The sequence below is a fragment of the Meriones unguiculatus genome (genome assembly GCF_030254825.1).
Source record: "Meriones unguiculatus strain TT.TT164.6M chromosome Y unlocalized genomic scaffold, Bangor_MerUng_6.1 ChrY_unordered_Scaffold_35, whole genome shotgun sequence".
In the NCBI taxonomy this organism is placed as follows: domain Eukaryota; kingdom Metazoa; phylum Chordata; class Mammalia; order Rodentia; family Muridae; genus Meriones; species Meriones unguiculatus.
This window is the reverse complement of record NW_026843712.1, coordinates 664,368-691,631: the sequence shown is the minus strand read 5'-3', so window position 1 is coordinate 691,631 and position 27,264 is coordinate 664,368. Positions and strand designations below refer to the sequence as shown.

General features: G+C 45.0%; 1 protein-coding gene across 1 annotated transcript; it reads left to right on the top strand.

Moving 5' to 3' along the window:
- The first annotated feature begins 331 nt into the window (after nucleotides 1–331).
- On the top strand, nucleotides 332–22,819 carry LOC132651891 (ubiquitin-like modifier-activating enzyme 1 Y). Its single transcript, XM_060376843.1, has 25 exons — nucleotides 332–409; nucleotides 534–589; nucleotides 674–842; nucleotides 928–1,062; nucleotides 1,294–1,400; nucleotides 1,609–1,699; nucleotides 2,251–2,383; nucleotides 4,495–4,592; nucleotides 4,687–4,833; nucleotides 4,935–5,111; nucleotides 5,220–5,324; nucleotides 5,413–5,493; nucleotides 5,811–5,966; nucleotides 8,088–8,253; nucleotides 8,478–8,674; nucleotides 11,700–11,764; nucleotides 11,972–12,167; nucleotides 12,754–12,828; nucleotides 12,922–13,111; nucleotides 14,395–14,483; nucleotides 21,332–21,424; nucleotides 21,554–21,745; nucleotides 22,229–22,330; nucleotides 22,431–22,531; nucleotides 22,684–22,819. Exons 2-25 carry the CDS (start codon nucleotides 537–539, stop codon nucleotides 22,817–22,819), a joined length of 3,054 nt encoding a protein of 1,017 aa, XP_060232826.1. The 5' UTR covers nucleotides 332–409; nucleotides 534–536.
- The last annotated feature ends 4,445 nt before the right edge of the window (nucleotides 22,820–27,264 follow it).

Sequence of the window (27,264 nt, the reverse complement as noted above, 5' to 3'; positions counted from 1 at the left end):
GTTCCCTTGAAAGTGTGCATTGGCCTCATGAACTTTCCTGGGGCCGCTAACTGACCTCTACTCTCAAAAGTGGGATTCAGTTTTATTGTTTGGAGAAGCCCAGGCAGAATTCAGGTGTAACCAGTGTCTACGCACTGGATTTTTTGGAATGTGAACTGTCAGAATATCTACTGCTTAGATGCTGGCCGTTTGGCCTACGGTATCTCTTAAGATAGCAGTGCTGGTGTCAACCTCTATGAAAGGATACCAGCAGAAAGTCCCTGCCACACATGTACCTCAGCTGTGATATGTTTCCTGTTTCTTCAGATGTCCGGGAGTCACAAGAGTGTCTGGGCCAGACTCTAAGCTGGATTCTAATTGGTCTCCTGCCTATTCTACTTTGTGTGAAATACCCCCAGGGCCAACCAAGGTGAGTATGTGGCTCCTGTCAAGATGGAAACAAGAGGAGGGAGTGGTAAAGCACCACTGTCTTTTCATATATCTTAAGTTCCATTACCATTTTATCTCCGCTGGAACTCTGTGCTCGTCTTCAGGCAATGTCGAAAAACAAGGAAATGGACATAGATGAAAGCCTTTACTCTCGTCAGCTGTGAGTGGTGTCCAGGATGGGAAGTGGAGATTGGGAGGAGGCACAGAGTGGGCCAAACTGTAACCTAGAGTTCTTTGTTGACAGGTATGTGCTAGGTCATGAGGCGATGAAGCATCTCCAGGCTTCCAGTGTGCTGATATCAGGCCTGCAGGGCCTGGGTGTGGAAATTGCCAAAAATATCATCCTTGGTGGGGTTAAGGCTGTCACTCTCCATGACCAGGGTACTGCCCAGTGGGCTGATCTGTCTTCCCAGGTATCTCTTTTTGTTTCTCCTTGCCTAGGCGCCAGCATGTGCACTGCATATGTTTCAGTCCTATCTTTCCACACCGACTTTATAGTTCTACCTGCGTGAAGAAGATATTGGCAAAAACCGAGCTGAGATATCCCAGCCGCGCCTTGCCGAACTCAACAGTTACGTGCCTGTGCACGCCTACACTGGACCCTTAAATGGGAGCTTCCTTACTGGTTTTCAGGTACCCTCCTGCCTCCTGCCTTATTCTTTCATCTTTGCTGTCATTTCGGCTGTGGCAGTATGACTGGTTTTTTGTCCTGGAAAATGAGGTGGGGTAGGTGGCACTTAGAGCTCCCCAGAGGGGCAGATTCTTTTGTAGAAGGGGGCTGTGTTACAGTGACATCTGAAGCACAGCACCTGCATACATAATTCCCGAGCCCTTGTAAGAGCGTGAGTCTCTTGGTCTTTACAGGTGGTGGTTCTTACCAGTGCTCCTTTGGAATATCAGCTGCAGGTGGGTGAATTCTGCCATAGCCATGGAATCAAGCTGGTGGTAGCAGACACTCGGGGCCTGGTGGGGTGAGTGCTTGCCTCTTTGTTGTCTAACTTCTGCCAGCTAGGCGAAGAGTCCCCCAAACCTTCATGTTCTCCTCCACCAACCAGATTTGAAATGCTTTTTTATTTCTCTTGAGTGGTCTGAGGGGTGTAGGATCTGTTCCAGTACCTTAAAGTGCTGGAAGGCCCTGTGCTTGGTCCAAAGCACCACGCCTGTCGCCTCCCTCCCTAGACAACTGTTCTGTGACTTTGGAGAGGAAATGATTCTCACTGATTCAAATGGGGAACAGCCACTCAGCGCCATGGTTGCAATGATCACCAAGGTAAGGAGGCCAGCTGCATAGGATCTCAGTCAGAGGTAGACAGCAGTTGTTCTTCCTCTTTCCTCTCCTTTTCTTGTTCTCTGCTTCTCCCCGTTCTTTCTGCAGCCTGCACTCCTTCCTTTCTCATCTTTCTGTGTTCTTGATGTTTTCTTTTCCTTTCTTACTCCCTCATTTTTTTTTCTTATTTTCCTGTCCCCCCTCCCCTTTTTTTTTCTTCCCCTACCTCTGTCTGACTGTTGAATGTGGGATCTGCCCACTAATTAGGTGAGCAGCCTATCCCCGAGGTAAATCAAGCACCTCTAACTAGTAGTTGCCCTTACCTGCTGGCAACCTGTGCTTGACTGTAAATCCTTGGTGTTTTTTGTGTTTTTGTTTGTTTGTGGGTCGTGCTGGTTTTTGCGTCTGCCTTTGAGATGTTCTCAGGAACGTACTTAAGACTAGCTTTGAATTCAGGTTGGGGTTCTGCCTCAGCTTCCACGGTGGTGGTACTACTGTAAGCATGCCACACTGTGCTAGGCTTAAAGCTAACTCTTTTTTCTTTCCTCAACCAGGAAAATCCAGGGCTTGTCACCTGTTTGGAGGAATCACGGCACGGATTTGAGAGTGGCGACTTTGTCTCTTTCACAGAAGTTCAGGGCATGAGTGAACTGAATGGCATTGGTCCCATAGAGATCAAAGTTCTGGGTACGGCAAGCCTGGGGAAGGAGGGTGAGAAGTGATAGCAAAGAATAAAGGGAAGAATGGCTCTGTGATATTGGCTGTCTGAGGAGCCAAGAGGTCACTCTGCAACTTGTAAAAGTGGTCTCAGAAGAGTCCACTTGCCTCTGCCTCCTGAGTGCTGGGAGTAAAGCCATGAGCCACCATGCCCTGATGAAACAGAGCCTTTTAACTTGTGTCTCTCCATCCCCACTGCATCATCTCTCATTCTGTGTGTGTGTGTGGGGGAGTATGCGTGCCTGTGTGTGTGTGCCTGTGTGTGTGAAGTGCATTGCTTATTGTTAAACAGCCCAGTGACTGTGGGTTTATTCCCTTTTGGCTGTTGGTTTATTCCCTCTTGACTTTTCCCTCTATTGGTTGTAGTTTAGACAGCTTAATTTTCTCCTTAAGCTATGAAAGGACTAGGCGACTACGTCCTTTCTGTGAGGTAAGATCAGTAAGCTGGGTTCTGGAAAGACTGCTCAGTTTGCAAGAGCATTGCCTCTCTAAGTGTTGGTGCCGAGTCTGAATTTAGAATAGCCACGTTGTGCAGTCCGGATGGCACACAGGTGACCACTGCAGCTTCAGTGGGCGTCAGGGGCAGAGGAGTCCTGAGGGCTCACATCTCAGTCATCGAACCTGCTTCACTGAGAAAGTTTCTGAAGGCTTGTATGGTCGTGATGTTAAGAATCTATAGTACAGAAATTTGTGTATGCAGTTAGCCACATTCAGTGCATCCCAGCAAAGACTTGTGAGACTAATAAAGCTTCTGTAGAGGGAATAGGTTAAGAAACTTGGGGAACCTAAATGAAGTGAGGTGTGTCAACAACCACCGTCAAGAGACGCGTGGTGTTTGATACTGTTTGATAGATGCAAGATACTCGTGAGTCTTACATCTTTGATGCTGGCTCCAGTTGTACTGGCATGCTGAACTTTATTCTGGATTAATCTTCTTAACCTTGGGCCTCAACTCCTTTGTATTGTCCAGACCTGGATGAGTGTGATTCTGAGTACTCGAGGTGATGCTTATAGGAAGCCTTTCTTCATGGCGGAAACTGAGCAGTGATGGAAAGGACTGTGAAGACTCTTAAAAGTTGTTTTGTATGTAGCCCTCCACCCCAGGGTCCCTGCTCATAGAAATGATTCGTAAGAAAGGGAAACTCTGTACCACTGTGGATGACGTCATGCACCTGTAATTCTGGCACTGAGGAGGTGGATTCAGAAGGATTAGGAGTTGAAGGTCAGCCTTAGTTATAGAGCAATAGGCCATCTTGGGCTATGTGAACCCTTGTCTCCAAATCAAGAAATAACGGAAGAAAAATTCCTTGTTTTTGAACATGAACACATTTTTTTTTCTTGTTATTCCCTAACTAACATTGAAACATAGTCTAGCGTAGAGAACATTGGTATAGCAGTTCTCACTATGGTGAACATTGGTATAGTTGGTAAAGTTCTTGGTTTGTGTAAGTGTTCTGGAGAGTTTGATCCCCCAGAACCCCTGTAAGAAAAGTTAGGCCCTGTGGCTTGTGTCTTTACAGAGGTAGTACATAAAGCTTGGGAGAGGGACAAGTAGATTTTTTTTTTCTCTTGTTTTGAATTTGTGTGTGTATGTGTTCCGGGATGCCCTGCAGTGAGAGCTACAGACAGTTGTGAGCTGTATGGGGTAGGTGCTGGAAATTAACCAAACTCCTGTCTTTGTGGAGCAGGAAGCACTCTCAACCACTGAACTAAATCTTGGACAGAACTTGAAACAGAAGCCAGACTTGGTGGTACTTTCCTTTCATGGTATTAGTGAGTTTGTTGTATTCTGCCTGCTATGTGCACACTTTGAACTGGCTGTTTTTGTACTCTGAATCCCCTTGAGGTGACTTCTGAAGTGCTGGGATAAGACTTGTATACTCCTGTGACTTTGGGAGTGTTTTGTTTTCTTTTCCATGTCTTGAGTACAGCATGCTTGAAATAAATAAAAAAATAAAAATAAAAATAATAAAATAAAAAAAAGGCTGCTGTGTCTTAGGCTTGGTTTTTGTACTTGGTCTTAGGACAGCAGATGGGCACTGCATGGGCTGGCAGTCCTCTCCATCTTTTTCATCTTTCAGGTCCCTATACCTTTAGTATCTGTGATACCACCAGCTTCTCTGAGTACATCCGTGGAGGCATTGTCAGTCAAGTGAAAGTATCTCGGAAGATCAGTTTTGTGAGTAGTTGGGGAGGGGCCATGGGTGCATGAAGGAGTGCTTTGGAGATTTGTAGGTTGTTCACATCTGGTGTCAATGCTCCATCGTCTACAGAAACCCCTACTTGCCTCCTTGGCAGAGCCAGATTTTGTGGTAACAGATTTTGCTAAGTGTTGTCGCCCTGCTCAGCTGCACATTGGCTTCCAGGCCCTGCATCAGTTCTGTACTCAACACAGCAGGCCGCCTCGACCCCATAATGAGGTAAGTGAGTGGGAAGCCAGCCAGGAACCCCAGATTTGTCTATTCCCTGTGCCTGTTTTACCTCCAGTAGGGCATGATGGATTCTCTCTGGGTCCGACCAGGAGGATGCTGCAGAAGTGGTGACCTTAGCACAAGCTGTGAATGCTCAAGCTTTGCCAGCAGTTCAGCAGGATTGCCTGGACATAGACCTCATCCGGAAGTTGTCTTATGTAGCTGCTGGGGATCTGGCACCCATGAATGCCTTCATTGGTGGCTTGGCTGCCCAGGAGGTCATGAAGGTTAGCATGAGTGGGAAAGGGTATGGACTGCTGTGTGCATCCGATTCCATGACTGCCTTTCAGTCCCTGTCACTTCCAGTTTGGCTACTGACAGCACTCCTTCCCCAGGCTTGTTCTGGAAAGTTTATGCCCATTAGGCAGTGGCTGTACTTTGATGCCCTTGAATGTCTCCCAGAGCACAGAGTGGCCTTCATGGAAGAAAAGTGCGTGCCGGTAGGTTGTTGGGAACAAAGGGAAACTTTGGGAACCTCTTGAGGGAAGGCTCTCTGTAACCAGTCTCTATTCATCCACATAAATCCAGCGTCAGAACCGTTACGATGGGCAAGTGGCTGTGTTTGGATCAGACCTACAAGAGAAGCTTGGCAAGCAGAAGTACTTCCTGGTAGTTGACACTAATGGCTTCCCTCCACCCTCTCCAGCATCTCTCTCACCCTGATCCTTTTTGGGGAGGGATCTTTTGGTTTTCATGTCCTGATCACATCACCTCTTCTGTGTTTTGGTTGGTCAAGGAAAGGCTACATGATTCTGTGTTTCCTCCTCCTCCTCCCTCAGTCACGCAGAGGAGTTTTCCAGCCCTGTGCCTTGAACGTTTGGTACTGCACAGTCTTGTGTTCTCTTGTTGTTTTCTTACGGGAATAAGGAGTGGCTTACCGTGTGCCACCATTATTCACTCAGATCAGACTGTTTACCAACTTTTAGGTGGGTGCAGGTGCCATCAGTTGTGAGCTGCTCAAGAACTTTGCCATGATTGGCCTTGGCTGTGGAGAGGATGGAGAAATCACAGTTACAGATATGGACACCATTGAGAAGTCAAACCTGAACCGTCAGTTTCTCTTCCGTCCCTGGGATGTCACCGTGAGTGGGATGGGATGGGATGGGATGGGATGGGATGGCATGTCTTTCTCTCATCTCTTTGATTCTGATCCAAGTGGTTTACACGTTTCTGCTTTCTTTAGTTTCTGCCCTTTTCTTTACTTCCTTCCTGTATTTCAGTCATTCTGGAACGAGTTCAGTTGATGTTATTTCCTGTCCTATTCCTTCCTTTGCCTGGTTTTCCCTCTCCACCCAAGCTTGGATGTTTCTTCAAGGCAGATGTGACATTGTGAGAAGTGGGTTAATAGAGGCATGATTGTGGATTCCGTACAGGTCAGTACGACCTCGACTTGCTCATAGTCCACCTTTCCTTGGCTTCATTTCACACTAAGCATTCTAGACTCTTGATTTAGAAAACTGAGGTAAGGAATGTTCGTGGCCCTCTGTGATGGGAAGGTTTGGAACAAGGGAGAAACTTCCTGAGTGCATTTTGATCTCCTCTCTCTGTAACACTGAGTCTACACGACTCAGAGATTACTTAAGTGGTATTGAATACTGTTTGTCTTCCCTCACCCAGCTCGTTCTGCCAGTGGAAAGGACAAGTTTCTTCCATACTTTCTGGGAGCCTTTGTTAGTTCAGTGAAGCTGTTTTCCAGATGACTAGTCTGTGGTAACTAAAACAAACAAACAAAAATAACAACAACAACAACAACAAAAAATCAAATCAGAGTTAGCTATTGCAGCTTTTGCAGTCTCTAGGAAAGACTGCCGTAAGTGGGAGGCTGAAGCCAGAAATTAGGACAAGCCTGGGCTGCACAGCAAATACAAGAAGCAAAAGATAGCCTGTCATGGTTAACATGCACTAAACAAAAACTAAAACAGAATCTTTAAAACAAAATAAAACACTTCAAGAGAATACTCTGTTTTCCCCGCTCTCCTTCATAAACTTTTTTAAAGCTGCACCTAAAAACAGATGTAGGAGTGCCATGGATATAAAAATATAGCTGTATTTTCAGGTGTGGTGTGGCGGTGTACACGCCTTTAATGCCAGCACTCGGGAGGCAGACACTGGCCTGCTGTAACAGAGTGAATTCCAGGACAGTCAGGGCTACACAGAGAGAGACCTGTCTCCAAAACCAACCGACCAAAGAAACCAACAAACAATAGGTGTCAGAAGAGAGGACATCACCTGAAACATACTTAGAAAAATCTGAATATGCTGTGACTCCTCAGGAATTCTATGCTGGAAGTGTTTTCACGATAAATGCTTATTAGTGCTTTTAAATATTCTGCTTAAAATTCTAACATGGGAAGTTGTGGTTCATATGACCTAAATCCCAAGAGGCTCTTTTGGAGACTGTCCTATGAATATGAATATGTCTTATGAATATGTGGCGTATGGTTAATGTTAGGATGCCAGACGTGTGTAAGAGAAGTAGAAACAGAGAAGTTAGCTTTTGGAAATACCGGGGGTGCTGGTGTTCAGTGCTTAGGAAGAATTTTCTCGTAGGGAAATTGGCATTTCCGTGATGAAACAGGGTATGAAAGCAAACAGTTGACCGCGCCAGGTTTGCAGTAGCCTGAGGAAAGATGATATTGGGCTGTGTGGTATTTAAAGATTAGAGAGTCCAAGTGGAGGAGGCCACAAGTGAAAGTGGAACCAGAGGAGCTGTTGGAGAAGTAGAACATAACTCACTCTGTCTGTGTTTCTATTTGGGTTACTCCTGATGCCATTAACTGAAAATACAGTAGCTATTAGCTCATTCTGACCTCGTGTCTTGTTTCAGTTTTTCTTTCTACTCACCTTCTGACTTGAGGACACTTGCATTCAAGTGTAAACACACACCCAGAGAGAGGGGGAGAGAGAGACTCAGAGAATGTACAAGCTAAGGAAATACCTATTTCACAAGACTCAAAATATTCTGTGGTCCCAAACTTCCTTTATAATCCTTAAGCCATAGAGATCTGAGAATATAGCTGTCATAAAAGAGCATCCTGTGGTCCGTAATCTCCTTTGAAGTATCCCTTGGGGCTGACACGATTGGAGCCTGGTTCACCTTGAGCCTTCTTTTGCCCTTCTGGAGATAAATCTCAGGATATCTGTGTGACATTTTGTTTTGTGGGTATATGGGAATCAGCTCCTTTTTCCATATTCTCACCCAGAAGTTAAAGTCTGAGACTGCTGCTGCAGCAGTGCGAAACATAAACCCACACATCACGGTGTTCAGCCACCAGAATCGAGTAGGCCCTGAGACAGAACACGTGTATGATGATGACTTCTTCCAAAACATTGATGGTGTGGCCAATGCCCTGGACAATGTGGATGCCCGTAAGTTTGCAGCTTTATGAGGACAAGAGCAGGGTAGTGTGTGTGTGTGTGTGTGTGTGTGTGTGTTGCTTGTGTTGCTGCCTTGTCTTGGGGTTTTGAGACTGAGTTTCTCTGTGTAGCCTGGGCTGTCCTGTAACTCACTCTGTAGACCAGGCTGGCCTGTGGTCCTACCGTATCCAAACATTCTTGCTGCTTATCTTCCATTTCTCCCCATCTCGCCGAAGGTTTGTACATGGACTGCCGTTGTGTGTACTACCGTAAGCCTCTGCTGGAATCAGGCACACTGGGCACCAAGGGCAACGTGCAGGTGGTTGTTCCCTTCTTGACAGAATCTTACAGCTCTAGCCAGGACCCACCTGAGAAATATATCCCTATCTGCACACTGAAGAACTTCCCCAATGCCATTGAGCACACCCTGCAGGTGAACATCTTTGGGAGAAATGGGAGGCTTGGAAGGGTTAAGTCATTCCGCCTTTTTCTGTCTCGTGCTGCAGATTACAGTTTCCTGTGTGTTTCTGTGTCTGGAATACATCCTGTGGCTGTATACCTACTGCCAGAGAACCTGTCAGTGAATCCTTTCATTTAAAAAGAACTCTACCTTTTTGCACATCCTGGGTGTGCTGTCACAGTCTCTGAGGTCTTACTTACCTGTATTAGCCCATAGGTGATGTATATCTAGCAGGTGTGGTTCCTTTGGTGTCCTCCACCTCTGTTGACAGCACTCGCAAGATTGCACAAGTTCAAACCAAGCAAAATCCCAGCACAAAGAAGAAGTCCACACACAGTCCTGCCTCTGAGCAGGAAGAGTGAAACCTGCTCAGAAAGGGAAAAATCGTTGTCTACAATGGACTGTTACTGGGTCTATCAAGCACATTTCAGGGTAGGCCCCATGCCTAGGAGTAGGTGGCCACATGGCCTTCTTGTTTTTCTTGCTCGCTTCTGTTTTGGTATTTCTTCTCTTGCAAATGGGTTTCTGTCCCTTTACTTCTCTGGGTTTTTACTTTTATTGTGTTTTCTTGGTTAGGCAGGGAGGGAGTCTCGGAGGCCTTGGCAGAAGTCAAAAATACAATAAAAATATATTGTGTGAAAAAACTATCTCAAGTTCAAAAATTAAAGAACCTTAAGCTTTTCATTTTTGAAAGAGGTACAGGAAGGTCATTGGACATGATCTGAAGAGTGAGAACGGCCTGTATAAACAATGCTTTCTGCTACACAAACCAGCTAATGTTGACTCTGCAGGTAATTTAGAAAAATTACCTTTGATAGTGAGTGCATTTTTGGTTTGTTTAACGCTTACCCAAAGTCTGTTAAACAGCTGGTTAGTCAGTGTTTAACAGACTAACAGTCCCTTTCTGCCTGTGTAGTCAAGTACATAATCTTGTGAGCCATCTGGCTGGACAGAGCCAGATGGCTCACAAGATTATGTACTTGACTACACTTGAATGCTGTCCAGTGGAAACCAAACCCAGAGCCCAGGGCTGAGAGGATGTTTTTGTTTCTGTTTGGTCATAGGCTCAGTGTAGTACCACTGAGGCTGTGCTAAGGAGTTGGCGATCAGGAAGGAGTAGGCTGTGGAAAGGTCCAGCTGCATTATCATGTCCTATTTCTTTTAATTTTTATATTTTTCTTCATAATTTATCCATTATGTATCCCAGTGGAAGCCCCCTATTCAGTCCCCCCAAGTCTAACCCTCCCTCGCCTTTCCCCTCTTCCCCTAGTCCACTGAAAGGGGGAGTTCTCCACTATTGCCACCTGTCCATAGCCTGTAAAGTCTCATCAGGACTGCTTGGATCCTCTTCCTCTGTGGCCTGACAAGGCTACATCACCAGGGGCGAGTAATCAGAGAGCATTCGACTGAGTTCATGATAGGGGCAGTCTCTGCTCCACTCACTCAGGGATCCACAGGGAGACTGAGCTGTCAGTTGGCCACATCTGAGCAGGGGGTCTAGGCCCTCTCCATGGTGCATTAGTCTCTGCAGGAACCCCTGGGCGCAGATCTTTGAGTTTTTAGGTCTCTGTGTGGTGCTCCTGTCCATTCCCACCACCCCCCATGTCCCTGTAATCCTACCTCTCTTTCTCTCTAAGACACCCTCTGTTCTGCCCAAAATTGGCATCTGCTTCATTCCTCCATTGAGTGGATTCTTTCAGAGGACCCTCTATTGTAGACTCCCATCCTGTTTCCTTTCTTCCACTGGTGTCTATCCTGTTTGGCATTCTGAACGCGATTTAAGCATCCTCCCTAGGGTCCTTCTTGGTGTTTGGCTTCTTTAGGTCTGTAGATGGTTGTCCTATATATTACACGGCTGAATCCACTTATTAGTGAGTGTTGACCATGCCTGTCTTTCTGTTTCTGGGTTACCTCACTCAGGATGATCTCTCCTGGTTTCATCTATTTGCCTGCAAATTTCATGACTTTTTTGTTTTTAGGTGAGTACGGTAGAGTTGTGTAGCCATGCCTGCCTGTGCACACGGATCAACTGTCCCAGACAGCAGTGCGGGCCCCAAAGCACCCAAAGAGACTGGGTGTCCCTGTTTGGAAGAAACCCAATGCTGAGGGCACCATGTCCATTTTCTTGCTAGAGGTTATGGAATGGTTCCCTGGGTCTTCACAGCAGACAGAGAATCAGAAAACTTGTTTAGACAGTGTTCAGGTACTTTGCAGGCTCCCTCCCAGATCCTCAGATTGCTTATCTGCAAAAATGTGCATCCCTATCAGAGATAATGTGCATTGAAGTAATATCTACCTCAGGGGGTGATTAAAGCACTTATCAATAAGCTTTGGTAAAGTGCTTAGTGTTGGGTATGCGATTGCCATTGTAGTCAGTCATGTGGTATGGTATGTACTCATTCACTAACTTTGATGCCTGCTCATGCTATCGTTACATCACAGAGTTAAAATTCAGATGTGTGCAGTGGTGTTTATTCTTCTGCAGTGGGTCATAAAAGCAGGGGATTGTGTGTGAGAGTTAGAATTCGGAACCTGTATGTCCAGTGTCTACATAGATGTCTCAGGCCATTTCAGCAATTTGTCCTAGCTCTCAGAAACCTTGGTGAGTAGACAGTGTCTGTTGAGTCATGGGTACTGTTCTGCCCAAACCTAAGTAACTGCTTGTGGATCATTCTTCTTCTAATGTGAGTTGTTGTTGTTGTTGTTCTTTTTTTTTTTTTTTTTTTTTGTCTTTCTCTCTTAAATCCCAGCATATCACACCTGTATTGCCATGAACTTTCTAGGGTCTCACACATAACATAAGTGGCTGCAAAGAATGGCCACAGGTGTTAAGATTGGTGTTGAAAGCTCTGGAGAAGGTGGGTCCCCTCATTCAAGAGGTTGAATGCTGTCTTCACCCAGAGCAAGCTCTACTAACTAGTAGTCACTAATGTGTCTAGAACGCTATTTTGTTGGGCATTGCTGACAAGCACATGACATTTGTGTGCTCTGTCTGTAGTGGGCTCGCAATGAGTTTGAAGGGCTCTTCAAGCAGTCAGCAGAAAACGTTAACCAATATATCACGTAAGTCCCAGACACTGTCTTGCCAACCAACAAAGGTATGCTATCTGCTCGCCTCAGGCAGAGGAGATGAGTTAGATGGTCGATTGAGCCTGGTGCTGGTGGAGGTGCTGGGAGGTGGTCAGGGTCGCCTTTTCCATGGAGAAATAGGCTAGTCTAGAAACCTTACTTTTAGGCCCCTGAAGTAATCCAGCTGTTTGCATTGGGCAGGGACCCCACATTCATGAAGCGAACATTGCAGCTAGCAGGCACCCAGCCTGTGGAAGTCCTGGAGGCTGTACAGCGCAGCCTGGTCCTGCAGAGGCCACGTACTTGGGCCGACTGTGTGACTTGGGCCTACCGGCACTGGCACACCCAGTATTCTGACAACATCCAGCAGTTGCTGCATAACTTCCCTCCAGACCAGGTATTCTCTACCCCCTGGGTGTATTGGGCTGAATACATTTCCAGGAAATTGGATGCTTACTGTCCAATACATGACTATGCATGGCTTCTTCCAGGCAGCTTAACTGCCATGGGCACCCCAAGGCAGGGTTTAGGCCAGTACTTTGGGCAAGCACTTGTGTTTTCCTTCTCCCTGTGTGACAAGCAAGGGGTTTAGTTTCCTTTCTTCCTGTACTTGTGGGCTGAGTCACATCTGATGTCACATGAGGGCCGTGGTCAGAGGTGAGAAAGTTCTCTAGTTAAGCACATACAGCAATCTCTGGTCCCAGTTCCCAACTGTGGTTGGCACTGGGTCACATCATGGGTAATGTCTTGATGAACATCGTCTGTGAAATAGGTATGGTAATTTCTTTTGGGAGTTTAGAAAGGATCAGTTTGCATTTCTTAGTATTCCTTCGGTTTTGTACCTCATATAAAGTGGTAAGTTTTGTCTTGTTGTGTGTTGGGATCATCATGAATTTCCAAGAATGGTGGGCCTGGGATTCATGAGCTGAGGATGGTGTGAGTGTCCTACTCCCTCATCCTCTTCATCCTTTGCATTCTCCTAGGTTACGAGCTCTGGGGCACTCTTTTGGTCAGGACCAAAACGCTGTCCACATCCGCTCACCTTTGACACAACCAATGTAAAAGTTGTCCTGGGTCGGTGGGTGGGTGGGTCGGTGGGTGGGTGGGGAGTTTGTCTCTACCCTCACCCTTTGCCCTGCCTTTCTTTTCAGCCCCTGCATCTGGATTATGTGATGGCTGCTGCCAACCTGTTTGCCCAGACATACGGACTAGGAGGATCCCAGGACTGTGCTGCTGTGGCCAAACTCCTACAGTCTCTGCCAGTCCCCAAGTTTTCTCCCAAGTCTGGCATCAGGATCCCTGCTTCTGAGCAGGAGCTGCAGAGCATCAGTGCCACAGTTGGTGAGAAAGCTCCGCAGTTAGCTCAGGGTTCATGTGTCTGTCTCCTCTCCCTGTAAGCCTCCCTGCCCTCTGGTGTTTGCCACTGGCCATGCTTTTCACTGTGTTTCTGCGATTTTCCTAGCCTGTCTTCTTTGAGTCTGTACTTTAGGGTGCAGAAACTTGGAAAACAAGTTTCTGTATCTCCTTTCTCTGCAGTATGGGTTTATGTAAATGGTTCATTCTTTCTTTATATGAATTACTTTACAGAATTCTCCTTCTTGTTTCTTCTTGAATTCATTTCCTGCAAACAAAACCTGAATGCTCCCTGCCATCTCCTTCTGCTGCTTTGTCTTGTAACAGAGGTTGTCTCTTTTCCCACCCAGGTATCTACTTCACACTTTTCTCTGTGTTTGTGTCCACTCTGTGTCTTGCTTGAAGCACACCACACTTGGAGCCCACTTGGAGTCATGCTCCATCTCCTCTTCTGACCTCTCTGAAGAGTCTCTTGTCTTGTCCCAATCTCCCCAGTTGATACTCAATTTCCCATAGGTAGTAGTTGTCTCCTTCTGGTATTTGGCCAACAATGTCCTTTTCAGACTTTCACCTCCTTCATTTAAGTCTCTGCTTCTCTTCCCTGTAGGATTGCCTGTCTTTTCTTTCCATTAACTAACGTCTGTCTTTATGTGAAGTTATCTGAATCACTTTTTCCCAGCTCCGTCATCTTCATCTTTCAAAACTGAAATCCTATGCCCATCGAACAGCTCCTACCATCCTGTACCACCTCCCCATTTCAGAAGACATTTGTCGACTTTCTTGTTTCAGTCTTTTTGACCACTCCCTATACCATCTTAGCACAACTACAGAGAAGCAAAATCATACCAGGTGTTTCTCTGTCTCATCTATTTTTTTTTTTTTTAGTGTGATGGCTATGCATTAATGTACTCCTACAATTTTCTCTCTGTGTCACGGCTTTATTAGACTCCTGTGTGAATATTTCTCTGTTAATTTGTTGCCGTATAACTAATTTATTTCCTTCCACCCTTGATCTATTATGAACATGCTGCTTGCTTGTATGATGTGTTCATCTTTGTCACTTAGGTTCTTCAGGTGTTTGTGTGTTTGTATTCCTCATCCCTGTATCCCTTGGGCAGGGAAGTGTTTTCTCACCTCTCCTTCTCTTCCATCTTCCACGATACCTTTCCTTTTCAAATACTTTTACCTGAACACCACCCACTCACTCCTGACTTCACCTTGGACAGTGCAATGGGTTCACCAGAGATTGTGGTGTCTTTCACTTTGTGCAGATAACAGCCATCTGGAGAACCTCAAGATTTCACTTCCTACTCCAGACAAGCTGCGTGGATTCAAGATGTACCCCATTGACTTTGAGAAGGTATATGGTGGGCTACTTGGGACGTCTAGCATGGTAGGCACAGAGCCCTAGCAGTAGGCTTTGGTCAAACATTGTTGGCCTGCAGTGGTCGCCATCTGTTTCAAAGAGTAGTTGCTTTGATGAAGGGAGAGAGTTAGATCTGTGAGTATAAGAATGAATAGCTTGAATGCCGTTAAGAATTAGGCTGGTTTAGGAAAGGTGTGGTAACATCTCCTTTTTTAAGATTCATTACTTGACTAATTCTGGGAATTGGCTAGGTTCCCAGTCCCTGGCTTGATTTCCACAAACCCCAAATGGTCTGTATTTCATATGTTCATCTACAGTACTTGTCCTGCACTGGAAGGCAAGTTTTAAAAAATGTAATATCCTTTGATTAAAAACAACAAACAAACAAACAAACAAACAAACACTACTGCTTTGAGATTGTGTCTCCTAGAATTGACAGTGAAGTTTCCCAAAACAAGACCTGAGCAAAGGCAACACCAATAGACATTTTTTCCATTTAGATGTACTTTGATTATATTCATCTCCTTCCCCAAGTCCTTCTAGATCATTCCCAACCACAACTTCCATGATTTGTCTCTAAAACAACAGAAATGTAGTACAACAATAAGACTTTCCAAAACCAGGAAAACAAGACACCACTCAAGAGAGAGAACAGCGAGAGTCCCAGCAAACCCTTTTTAAAAATTCATTTTTTAAATTGATTACAATTTATTCAGTTTGTATCCCAGCTGTGGCCCCCTCCCTCGCACCCTCCAAACACCCTTTCCTTTCATTTCTCTGCCAATGCTGCTTCCCCAGTCCACTGATAGGCAGGTCGTCCTGTCCTTCCAGCTGACCCGCCTATCAGGTCTCATCAGGACTGTCTGCATTATCTCTCTCTCTCCACCAAACTCTTAACAAAATAAAAGCACACACAGACTGTCCAGTCCTCTAGGTATTGTTCCACTATTCCTAAACAGGAGACCTGCTCTGATATGGTTGATATACCCATTGTCACTCCACAGGAGAAAAGTGATGTTCCTGTTCCCTGCAGGTATAAATGACAGATTGGTTGTTAACCTTGACCCTAAAGGTTTTGCTCATTCATCAATTTTTTTTTAATTTTTTTTTTATTTTTTATTTTTTTACAAATACAACAAAATAACATAGGATAAAACAACTATCACCTCAGAGCTGGATAAGACAAACCACCGACAGAGGAAAAGAGCCCAGGGGAAGGCACAAGAAACAGAGACCCACTAAGTGAAAGCCATAATACTTACTCAGGGGACCTGTGCAGGGTTTATATGAGATTCGCTCAGTTGATTTAGAGGGCCTAGTTTTGTTGTTGTCCTGCATCCCTTCTTGCTCTTACCCTCTCTCTGCTCCTCTTCCCTCCATTTCACCAGTGTGGCTGCCCAAACAAGACCTGAACAAAGGCAACACCAGTAGACTATTTATTTCTACTAAAACAACTTCTCAAATGTAAAATTACGTTGATCATATTCTTCCCCTTCCTCAAGTTCTTCCAGCTCATCTCTGATGGAGTGACACTGGGCATAATCAACCACTCCAGGTCAGACATCCTGTTTGGGAGAGGTTAGACAGCGCATCGTGAGTTAGGAGGTGCATACAAGTCTGTGTGTGTGTGTGTGTGTGTGTGTGTGTGTGTGTGTGTTTCTTTAAGAGGTTGGTGGTATCTGTTCTCTCCTCTACCATAGGTTTCATGAGCTCAGAGAGGAGGGATTTCATGTGGATGTCCCATTGAGGGATGGCTGCTCCAAGATCTCTTACTCTCTGCATAATATCCAGCTGTGGGTCTCTATGTTCCTATCAGCTGAAGGAGGAAGATTTTTGGATGTTGGTGTAATAAGACACCAACATTGATTCATAAATGTAGTGGAATATCTGTCATTAAGAATCATTTTTCACTATGTTTTTGTTTTTGCTTTTACCAGTATCATTTGATCTCTTCACTACATCTCTTTAGTATCTATTGTCAGGTTCTTAGTCACCCAGTGTCAGGTATGGCTCCATCTCATGTGGTGGGGTCTTAGGTCAAGTCAGTCATCGTTTGGCCTCCCTGCCCCACCCCCCCAGTCTTTGTGTCAGTGTTAACCTAGTATGTGTTGCAGGCAGGACACTATGGTAGATGAAGGCTTTGTGACTGGCTTGATGTTTATGTTCCTCTTTTGATAGCATGCAGAGAACCTTCCTGTACCAAAGAGTGAAATGTAGGGGTGAGGGCTCTGTCTAGGTACCAGTTTGACATTTCCATGTTCAGTGAGTTGTGTAGATGTTTTTCTTCAGCTGTCAGCTTGAAAAGAGCAACCTGTAGTCTTGGCAACAGCTGGGGTTAGTTGGGGATCCCTTGGGACCCCTTTGGCCAGTTTCTCAGACAGATACAACACAATCCCAGTCCTGGAAGCTTCTTTTTGTGACGAGAGGTGGCCAGTTGGGGGGACTTTGTCTCTCCCATCATTTGGTGATTTCATTCTATCTTGCATGCCCCCACCCCCTTCTGTAAATGCTTTCAGGAAGTTTCTACTTTGTTCGGTTTCTGCATACCCTCACATCACCATTATTTTAGCCATATCTCCCCATATTCTCATTTTGGTTTGTTTATATGGTGAATCACTTTTATTGTTTTTTACATATTGAACCATCCCTGCATCGCTGGGTTGAAGCTTCTTGGTCATGGTGGATGATGTTTTCCAAGTGTTCTTGGATTAGGTTTGCAAGCAGTTTATTGACTGTCTTTGAATTAATGTTCACAAATGAAATTGGTCTGTAATTCTCTTTCTTTGTCCTCCAGTCTTTATGTGGTTTGATTATCAGGGGTAACTGTGATCTCATCAAAGGACTTGGGCAATAGAGTTCTGATTGTCTTTTGTAGAGGATTGGTATTAACTCTTCTCTGAAAGCCGTGGTGGTGGTGGTGGAGCATGCTTTTACTCTCAGCACTTGGGTGGCAGAGGGAGGTTGATCTCTGAGTTCGAGGCCAGCCTGGTCTACAGAGTCATTTCCAGCACAGCTAAAGCTACACAGTGAAGCCCTGTCTCGAAAAATAAAAACAAACACAAAACAAAACAAAAAGTCTGGTGAACTCCTGTGCTAAAATATCTGGCCCCAGACTTTGTTCGTTTGGGAGACTTTCAAAGGCTGCTTCTATTCCACTCTAGGGTAGAGGTCTTTAAAAATTGTTTATCTGATTTTTATTTAATTTTGGCAAGTGTTACTAAAGTATGGAGGAGCAAATTATCCAGTTTTTTTTTTATTTTCCGGTTTGGTGGAGTACAGGGTTTTGTCTGTCTGTCTGTCTATCTGTTTGTTTGTGTTTTGATTTTTCGAGACAGGGTTTCTTCTCTGTGTAGCCCTGGCTGTCCTGGACTCCCTTTGTAGACGAGGCTGCTCTCGAACCCACAGAGGTCCCCCTGCCTCTGCCTCCCAGAATGGAGGATGACAGGTGTACAGCACTGCTCCTGGCTTTTGGAGTACTGGTTTTTAAAGTATTGTCCTTATGATTCTTTAGGTTTCTTCTGCATCTGTAATCATAGCCCTCTTTTTGTTGAGGATTTTTGTTAATTTGGATATTCTCTTTCTGCCCTTTAATTAAATTATAAAAGATCTGGTCAATCTTTAATGATTTTTCCCCATTAACGAACTGTTGTTTCATTGATTTCTTTTAACCCTGAGTTTGATTATTTCTTATCGTTGGTGTGAGCTCTTCGTTTTCTTCTAGAGCTTTCAGGTGTTCTGCTAAGTTGCCACTATGACGTCTCTTTAAGTTTTCTTTCTGTTTTTGTTTTGCTTTCTAATGTAGGCTCTTAGTGCTCTGAACTTTCCTGCTCAAATGGCCTTCCTTGTGTTCCTTAAGTTTGGGCATGCTGTATATTCATTTTCCTTCAGTGCTAGAAAGTGTTTTGTTTCTAATTTCTGCCTTGACCTGTTTTTCATTCAGTAGGGCCTTGCTCAGTTTTTATGAGTTTGTAAGGTTTCTGTTGTTTCTGTTGTTGATCTCTAGCTTTAATCTACGGTGATCAGAAATGATATGTGCAGTGTTGTTTTGATTTTCTTGGACCTGTTGACACTTCTTTGTGTCTGGCCACATGGTCAATTTTTAAGGCTCCTTGGGGGTCTTAGAAGAAGGTATGCTCTTACGCGTTCGGGTGAAATGTTCTGTAGATATCTGTTAAGTCTGTTTGGTTTCTAACTTCAGTCAGCTCCAACGTTTCTCTGTCTAGGTTTTGTCTGGATGACCAGTCCATTGGCGTGATAGGGGTATTGAAGTCTCCCACTGTCAGTGTGTGAAGGTCAACATGTGATTTAAGTGGTAATAGTGGTCTTTAAAAAGGTTTTCAATTATATTTATTCATTAAATTAATGTTTTATTAATTATAGTGTACCCCAGCTTTAGCCCCCTCCCACTTTGCCTCCCGGTCCCATTTTCTCCTCCTCATCTCTTCCCATGCTCCTCCTCAAGTCTACTGATAGGGGAGGTCCTCCTTCCCTTCCCCCCTGACCCCAGCCTATCAAGTCTCCTCAGGACTGGCTCCGTTGTCTACCTCCATGGTCTGGTAAGGCTGCTTCTCCCTCAGGCGGAGGTGATCAAAGAGCCAGCCACTGAGTCCATGACAGAGACAGTCCCTGCTTCCATCACCATGGAACGAACACATGTGGAGACTTGAGAAGTCAGGTATAAGTCTAATAAGTCAGCCATTCTTTAGTACTTGGTCTTTTCCCCTTGCTGCATTTAATATTCTTTCTTTGTTCTGTATATTTTAGCGTTTTGATTATTAGGAGATGAGAGGACTTTCTTTCTGGTTCAAGTCTATTTCGTGTTCTGTATGCTTCTTGTACTGTGATAGGCATTTGTTTCTTTGTTTGTTTGTGGTAGGGAATTTTTTTCTGAGATTTTGTTGAAAATTATCCTGGGCCTTTGAGCTGGGATTCTTCTCCTTCCTCTATTCCCACTATTGTTAGATGTGGTCTTTTCTTGGTGCCCCGGATTTTCTGGATGTTTTGTGTCAGGAGCTCTTTAGATATAGCATGTTCTTTGATGTGGGCTTCATTTATTCTATGGTATCTTCACCACCCGAGATTCTCTCTTCCACCTCCTGTATTCTGTGTCCCCTCTGTATTTTCTGTTTAAGTTCCTGGATTTTTCATTACCAGGTTTCCATCAGTTGGGGTTTTCTGTTTTGATTGTATTTTCGCTCTCAGGTCTTGAACTGTTTTATTCGTGTCCTTCCACTGTTTGCAGCTTCCAAGATTACTTTAGGAGATTTATTTGTTTATGTCTGATGTATTTCCTCTTTAAGGACCTTTATCATTTCAAACAGGCTGTTTTAAGACCTTTTACTTGTGCTGTGGACATGCTGGGCCTGCTGTATCGGGGTTGGTGGGCTTTAATGGAGGCAGATGGTACTGATTTTGTTTTAATCTCCAGGCATTTGTGATAGGGAGGGTTGTAATTCTAGGTGTACAAGGTGCTGAAACCCAGGCTTCTCTGTGCTGGGTGGGTGTTTTGTTCATAGGCTTCTCTTTCTCCCTGGTATTTTATAGGAGAGTGTGGAGGCTGTGTGAGGCCTATAGGAAAATCTTCTGGAGTCTTGATAGGTGTGGGACTGGGTTTTCCAGGTAAAATGTGTTTCAAGGTGTGGCGAACTGAGACTTAAGGATTGGAATGGGCTTGGGGTGATAACTGTGCTTTACTGCAGGGAGGGAAAGCAGAGTGTTTCACCAGGAGCTGAATAGTCATTGCCCTTGTTACGAGAGCACACAGTTAGGAGAGACCACAGCTCTTTAGCTCTGCTAAAGAGCTCGAGAGGAGACCAGAGGATTGAACTTGGAGGAGTTGAGGCAGAAGTGATGATCTGCAGTTCCCTTTCCGACGTCCCTGCCTAGGTTGCTCTGTGGTTTCTCAGGGAACGCCTGCTGGAATTAGGGGACAGAACAAACCCATTAGGGGTGTAGGGAGAGGAAGAGCAGTAGGACATATAGAGATGAAGTGGGTGTGGAATGCTGCCACAAGTAGACTGTTACAGAGCGAGGTTTGAGACTGCAATTTTTGATTTGCAGGAGCTGAGGTAGACACGAGGACTTGGTTAAATTTAGGCTGCCTGTTTCCTGGACCAGAGAGGCCTATAGTTCCCTGTAGACCAGAGGGCCTCCTGGATTTCAGATCTAGATGTGGAGAGGGAGATGAGGAGGGGAAGGCCTATAGGAGGTGGGGGTCAGAAGGCTGCTTCAGGTATTCTGCTGCAAAGCTGTGGATGATAGTCGGGGACTGGACTTGGAGGAGCAGAAGGAGAGGTGAAGGTCTGCAGTTAGCCTACCCGCCTCCCTTATAGGAGTGTGTTTGAAGAGAGTCCTTAGAGGCACTGAATACCTGAGCGGGGAGTGGGAGGGCACGGTTATTGGGCCCCACTCATAAACAAAGAACGGCAGGCAACGAGGGAAGGCTGAGAGTAGGAGAAACCCTCTTTTCCAGCGTTTATTCAGTACCGAGTTGTCATCCCTGAAATCATGGAATCCAAGTAATGCTCACAGACTGAGCAGGTTCTATTTAGGTGTTATCTTTAAACATACCAAGATGGGGCCATAATTTTTAAAGAGAGCAAGCAGGGAAGAGGATAGTTAGAATGGATTTGAAGAAGGAAAAGCTAGAGAGAGACGCCACAATTACATTTCACTCTAAGAAAAAGAAAAAAAAAACAAAAACCAAAAAACTTTGCTTTGAACAAGACCTGCAGGACACAGCACAGTTACTTCTTGTGGTCATTGCATTCATTGCACGTGGCTGGAGGAGACAGTTGTCTCCTCAGTAGCCATTCACTGTCCTACTTCTCCACTCCCAAAAGGATGATGACAGCAACTTCCACATGGATTTCATTGTGGCAGCATCCAACCTCCGGGCTGAAAACTACGGCATTTCCCCTGCAGACCGGCATCAGGTAATAGGAGTCTGTGACCTGCCATTGACCCTTGCCCCAAGCTGTTTTTCCTTCCTTTGAGTCTTCCGTAGACCCCCTGCTTTCTCTTAAACAGTAGCTAATCCCTGTTGGTCACTGTCTGTCTTACAGAGCAAGCTGATTGCGGGGAAGATCATCCCAGCCATTGCAACCACCACAGCAGCTGTAGTTGGCCTTGTGTGTCTGGAGCTGTACAAGGTGGTTCAGGGACACCGACAACTGGAGTCTTACAAAAACAGTTTCATCAACTTGGCTCTGCCTTTCTTTAGCTTCTCTGCACCCCTAGCTCCAACTTATCACCAGGTGCGGGACCTACAAAGAATATAGGAAATGTTGACGTTACCATTCAGGGAGATGATGAGTTCATGAGCACTGTGTGTGCGTGTGCAAGCGGGAGTGTGCTCGCGTGTGTATGTCTAACCTTCACAGGAGATGAGGTGTTATGTCACTGAGGTAAATTTTGGGTACTTTGGTCCGTTCATCAACTACACAGGCTACCTGATTGTGGGGCAGGCCAGATATTGCTAGAGTGCGAGGTTCTGTTTCGACAAAACCGAAAAAGAGCAAGAAGGGTGCTGGCAAAATACTTGATGGGGATCTATGAGGGAGGGAGAAAGCAGGGTCTTAGGGTGTGTGTCCTTTTCATTACAAAGATTCAGACTTCCTGATCACAGTTAGATGATGCTACAAGGGTGTGTTTGACAATAGAGCAGTGGTTAGTGCAGTTGTAACATGTTAACAGCGCTTGGGTTAGCCCCTTCCTTAGCACGTGTATTTGTCCTCCAGTACTATGATCAGAAGTGGACATTGTGGGATCGCTTTGACGTACAGGGACTGCAACCCAGCGGAGAGGAGATGACCCTCAGGCAGTTTCTAGACTACTTTAAGGTAGGGCTCCGTCCTCCTTGAAGTCGCCGTAAGTGTACATTTGACTGACCACTGTCCCATCTCACAGTCACCACTCACACATCTCTCCTAACCTTTGCAGGCAGTGCACAAGCTGGAGATCACCATGCTGTCCCAGGGTGTATCCATGCTCTATTCCTTCTTTATGCCAGCCACCAAGCTCAAGGAATGCTTGGATCAGCCGTGAGTTAGCCTCTGGGCTGGTGGGATGGAAGCCTTATAGAGGATTCTCAGCATCCCAGTGTGCTTCTCATTCTTCCTGTTCTTTTCCCCTCCTCTGCCCCGACCTTGGCTTTTATTCTTCCCTCTTAACTCTTACTTTTCCTGATTTTCAGGATGACAGAGATTTTGAGCCGTGTGTTAAAGCGAAAACTGGGCCATCGTGTAAAGACCCTTGTGTTTGAGCTGTGCTGCAACAGTGAGAGTGGAGAGGACATCGAGGTTCCTTATGTACGATACATCATCCGTTGAACTCCATTCTTTCAGTTCTGTCAGCCCACAGCAAAACCCTTGTAGTTAGGATGATCCCGGAGTCCGGACTTGCTCGTTCCCAAGATGTTTTTTTTTTAGTGATTTTGTTTTTTACGCTGTTTAGAACTGAAAGTCATAATAATAAATTTTCAGGCTTTAGGTAGTGTGTCTTCCTCTCCTTGCAAGGGCAGCAGCCCTTACTCTCAACTGTGGATGCCTTACTCTACACTGTGTCAGGTAAACGGTGACAAGAGAACAGCTGCACAGAAGCAGCATGGGCATTATCCAGTATTCAAAAACAATACTGAAGGTTAAACTTCAGCTGGACTCATAAATGTGGGTGATGCCGACATTCCTCTTGCTGTTTCTGCTTAGGGAGAAATGAAGCCTGTGGCAGCAAGGCCATCGTGTGGAGGTCAGTGCTTACCTAACATTGATATAACCTTTCTTTTCTCCTGCCACATACCAGTCGTAGTGATGTCAGATGAAGCAGAGACTCTAGTCTTGATTTTTTTTCCCCTCCTGCCAGTTGCTCATCTGAAATAAAGGGGTAAGAGGTTGGTGCCTTATTAGGAATAAGGGTCTCAGAGTTGATTGCTGCTTAACGCGTGTGTCATTATTTTTGAATGTGTAGTTGCCTGCCTAAGTTTTAGGTATTGCTGTTGTTGGCTAGGCAGTCATGAAATGTGCCTCTTTTATTTTCGACAGCTGAATAATGACATTTAGGGGTATCATTAGGCCAGGGGTGCTCTCTCTTGTAAGCACCCCTCCGGCGCTTCTGCTTCACTCAGGACTTTTCTCCTGTCCTACTCTCCTGGTGACTTTGTGGTATTGAGTTGAAATGTTTGCAGTTTTCCTGGTTTCGGGAAAGGTGTTCATTCCCGAGGCGGTGTGATTTCGGATACCTTGCTCCCTCATCTGTATTTTACATTCCTTTATTTTCTGCAGTGCTGACCTCCTGATCACGAATGGCTTGTTGTTTACACTTACCTTGGAAGGCGTTGTGAAGAGTTAGATTGGTTTACAAAGAAAACTCTGCTCATTGTAGTGATGTGGTTGGCTGTTACTTCTTCTCGTGGTGGAAATATGACAACGGGTAATGTTTTCCAAGCTGTTAGGGGTCTAGTCTTGGAGCAATTCTGGAGAAAATGCATTTGTAAATATGTTATCATTTTCTCTTTCTTCATTCGGTGTTTGTAATATCTCTGCCTTTCTAAGCTTTTCTTTTCTTACAAAATTTTCTTCCTGTAAGATACATTTAGTCCCAGACTGTCCTCACCTCATAGCTTTTCCTCTGTGAGGCAATGACATGATTAAATCATTTCCCTTCCTTCCTCTAAACGCTCTGATGCACTCTTCTTTGCACTTTGAAATTTGTGGCTGTTCTTGAATTAATTGTTGTTGCATGTATGTATATACATATACATTCATAAACACCAACTGCTCGGTCTCTATACTGTTACTTGTATTTTGGTCTGCAGGGCTGCCCATTTGGGATTAGATAAAGAGTAGGTGTGCTCCTCCCTGGAAAGGATTGTCTTTCCATTCTCAGCATTCCTCAGTTGCATTTAGTTTTTTTTTTTTTTTTTTTGTCTAGGGTGGAAGGCACTTCCCTGTCCACACCATCAAGTGTATTATTACAGTTCTTGTTCAGCTCATCTTCAGGTACACAACATTCCAAGAAGATACATCCTCACAGTCATGACTTCCAGCTCTTAGACTCTTCCTTTTCTCTCCTCTGCAGTGATTCGTGACCTTAGGTGCAGAAACTGCATTTACAAATATATGTATTGGCATGGGGCTCCACAACCTTTTGCATTTTGATTGGGTATTGTTTTCTGCAAAGGTCTTTATCTGTTGCAGAGAGGTTTCTTTGATGAACGGTGAGCAGTTAGATGTCTGTGCATGTAGGGACAAAGTGTTGAGAATGTAGTCAGGGATTATGATGATTTAGTAAAGTTGTTGTAGGTTCCTCTAAAAGGTCTATGACTTCATTATCCTCGAGCCCCGAGCTAGGTTTCCAGTAGCAGGTTTTTTTAAATACGGTGTGACCAGATGACCAGAAAGGACCCTTTTTGGTCATGTCCATTTTGACTTCTAAATGTCCCTCCTCTTTGCATGTGCACACATTTCCATGGATTTGGGGAGTCTGGCGCCATGATTCCATTGAATATTAGTTTTTCTCCTTCCTTTCTATTTCCTTGTTTTACCACAGGGATTCTTAAATGTTCTTGTGGTCATGATCAGGTCCGAGAGTACTTGATAGTTCTGGGAATTACTTGTTTATTTTTTTCCTTATTTGCATCTTCAACACATCTTCAATCCTTGACAGTTCTTTATTTTCCCGTGGATGTAGTTTACAGAGGATGCTTTCCCTTGTGTGTTTAAATTCTTGACACACACAGATAGACAGACACACACAGGAGTGGGCCTTTGCACATGCTTTTAATCCTATCACTGGGTGGAGGGGGCAGACACAGGCAGATCTCTGAGTTGACATGCTTGGTCTACATGGTGAGTTCCAGGAGTGTCAATGCAACATAGAAAAACCCTAGTCTCAGCAATAAAGAAGCAAAAATATAGAAAACCCTGCTTGTCAGGATGACTCAGAAGTTAAGAGCACGAAGAGCATACTGTTCCTGTAGAGAACCCAGGTTTGATTCATAGTTTCCTTTGCCTTGTCACTTCTCTGCAAGTGTACATACTGTGCTTTGTGAAGGGGAAAGCCCTGTAGTAATAGGCAAAGGGCTAGGGAGATGGCCGAGTTAGCAGAGTGCTTGCTACAGCACTGGGAAGATCCCCAGTACCCACATAAATACCAGTCTCCTAATTCCAGCATCTGGAAGTTGGATACAGGGGATCCTTGGAGCGAGTCAGCCTGCTGGACAGGCTCAATCTGCCAGCTTCATGTGGGACGCCGAGCCCCATGTTAGAAATTAAATAACAAATGAAGATAGATAACTAGTTGCCTGGGACCAGGGACAGCGGGGTTCTGCAACATGAGGATACATGTGTGAGGTTGGCAAAAGTGAAGAAGCTGACCATGTGTCGATGTTCAAGCCAATGACCTTCAATCACTCGAGACATCTGTATTTCATACATTTCTGTATTGAATACAGTAATAGTCCTGCTTGTCTGATCAGAGACATCACTGGTTATTCTACTTATATACCACCGTAAGCCCCCTCTTTACACAAAGCCCCCAATACACAAAGTTTCCCTTCCTCCTTCCTCCCTCCCACTGCATCAGTCACGCTTTGCGTTCTACTACAAAGTATAGTGTTCATACTTTGTATAGTAGTTATAGTTTGGCAAGCCAAAAATAAACGTCTAGCCAGGCATGTCCTGTGGACATGAGCACAAACCCAGCTGGCAGCAAATGTGGCTTACGCGGTTAAAGTAAGGTGAGAGACAGAATGACCACTTGTGGGTGCAAGTCCAGTCATCAAACAGCACCCTTCTGCCATAATACATTTGTAAGGGCAGGTACAGACATGCTCATTGTACCAAGCAAACGTTCCTGATATGCACCAATCTGTCCCTGATACCATCTTCCCAAGAACTGTTTTTTAAGTGTTCAGAATAGTTACTCCAGCAGGACCCATTGCTCTCCTCTACTGCCACAGTGTGCCACAGTGCTACTTACTCAGTGTGACTGCAGCTGTTTCTCTAGGGAGGGACATGACTACGTGTCCCCAAATCCCCAGGATTCATGATCTTATCTGGAGGTTCTATGGAGGAGAGGAGGGGAGGGGAGATGAGTGGAGTAGAGAGGAATGGAGAGAGGGAGGGCAGGGAGGGAGAGGAGAGAGGGAGAGGAGGGAGAGGAGAGGGAGGGGAGGGTAGGGTATTACCCCCTTGAAATAGTACTGAGAAAAGATAGAATCATCCTCAGGCCTGTAATCCTGTGTGATCCTAGACCTGCCCGTGGCTGACAAAATATGAACTGTTATAAGTGTAAACAGCATAGCAAAAGCAAGGAGAGCTTGCAGCACATGATCCAGGTAATAAGCATAGAAGCCACCAAATTCTCCACAGGTCCTTGCCAAGTGGGAAGGGGTTTCCATGGGCCTTGTCAGTAGAGGCCCATCAGTGAAGCCCTCATACACTGTTCCCTGCAGATACTGTGTGGCCACCATCAGCCAGCATCAGTCTTCTGAAGTTTTCCTTCCAGCACCTGCTTTCAGGCTAGTTTTGTAGATAAGTGCTGATTAAATTTGGTAATAATTGTTGTCTGTCTTTTTTTTTTTTCTCTCTTTCTCTCTCTGTAAATCATGATGGAACATTTTCCTGGGTGTCGTATTCTGTGCTGCTATGTGTGTTCCCTTGGAACTTGTAAATTATCATCTGTCCAGGTCCTCCTGGCTTTAGGAGTCTCCACAGAGAAGTCAGGTATTAATTCTGATAGATCTGCCTTTTTTGTTTCTTGGTCTTTTCCCTGGTGG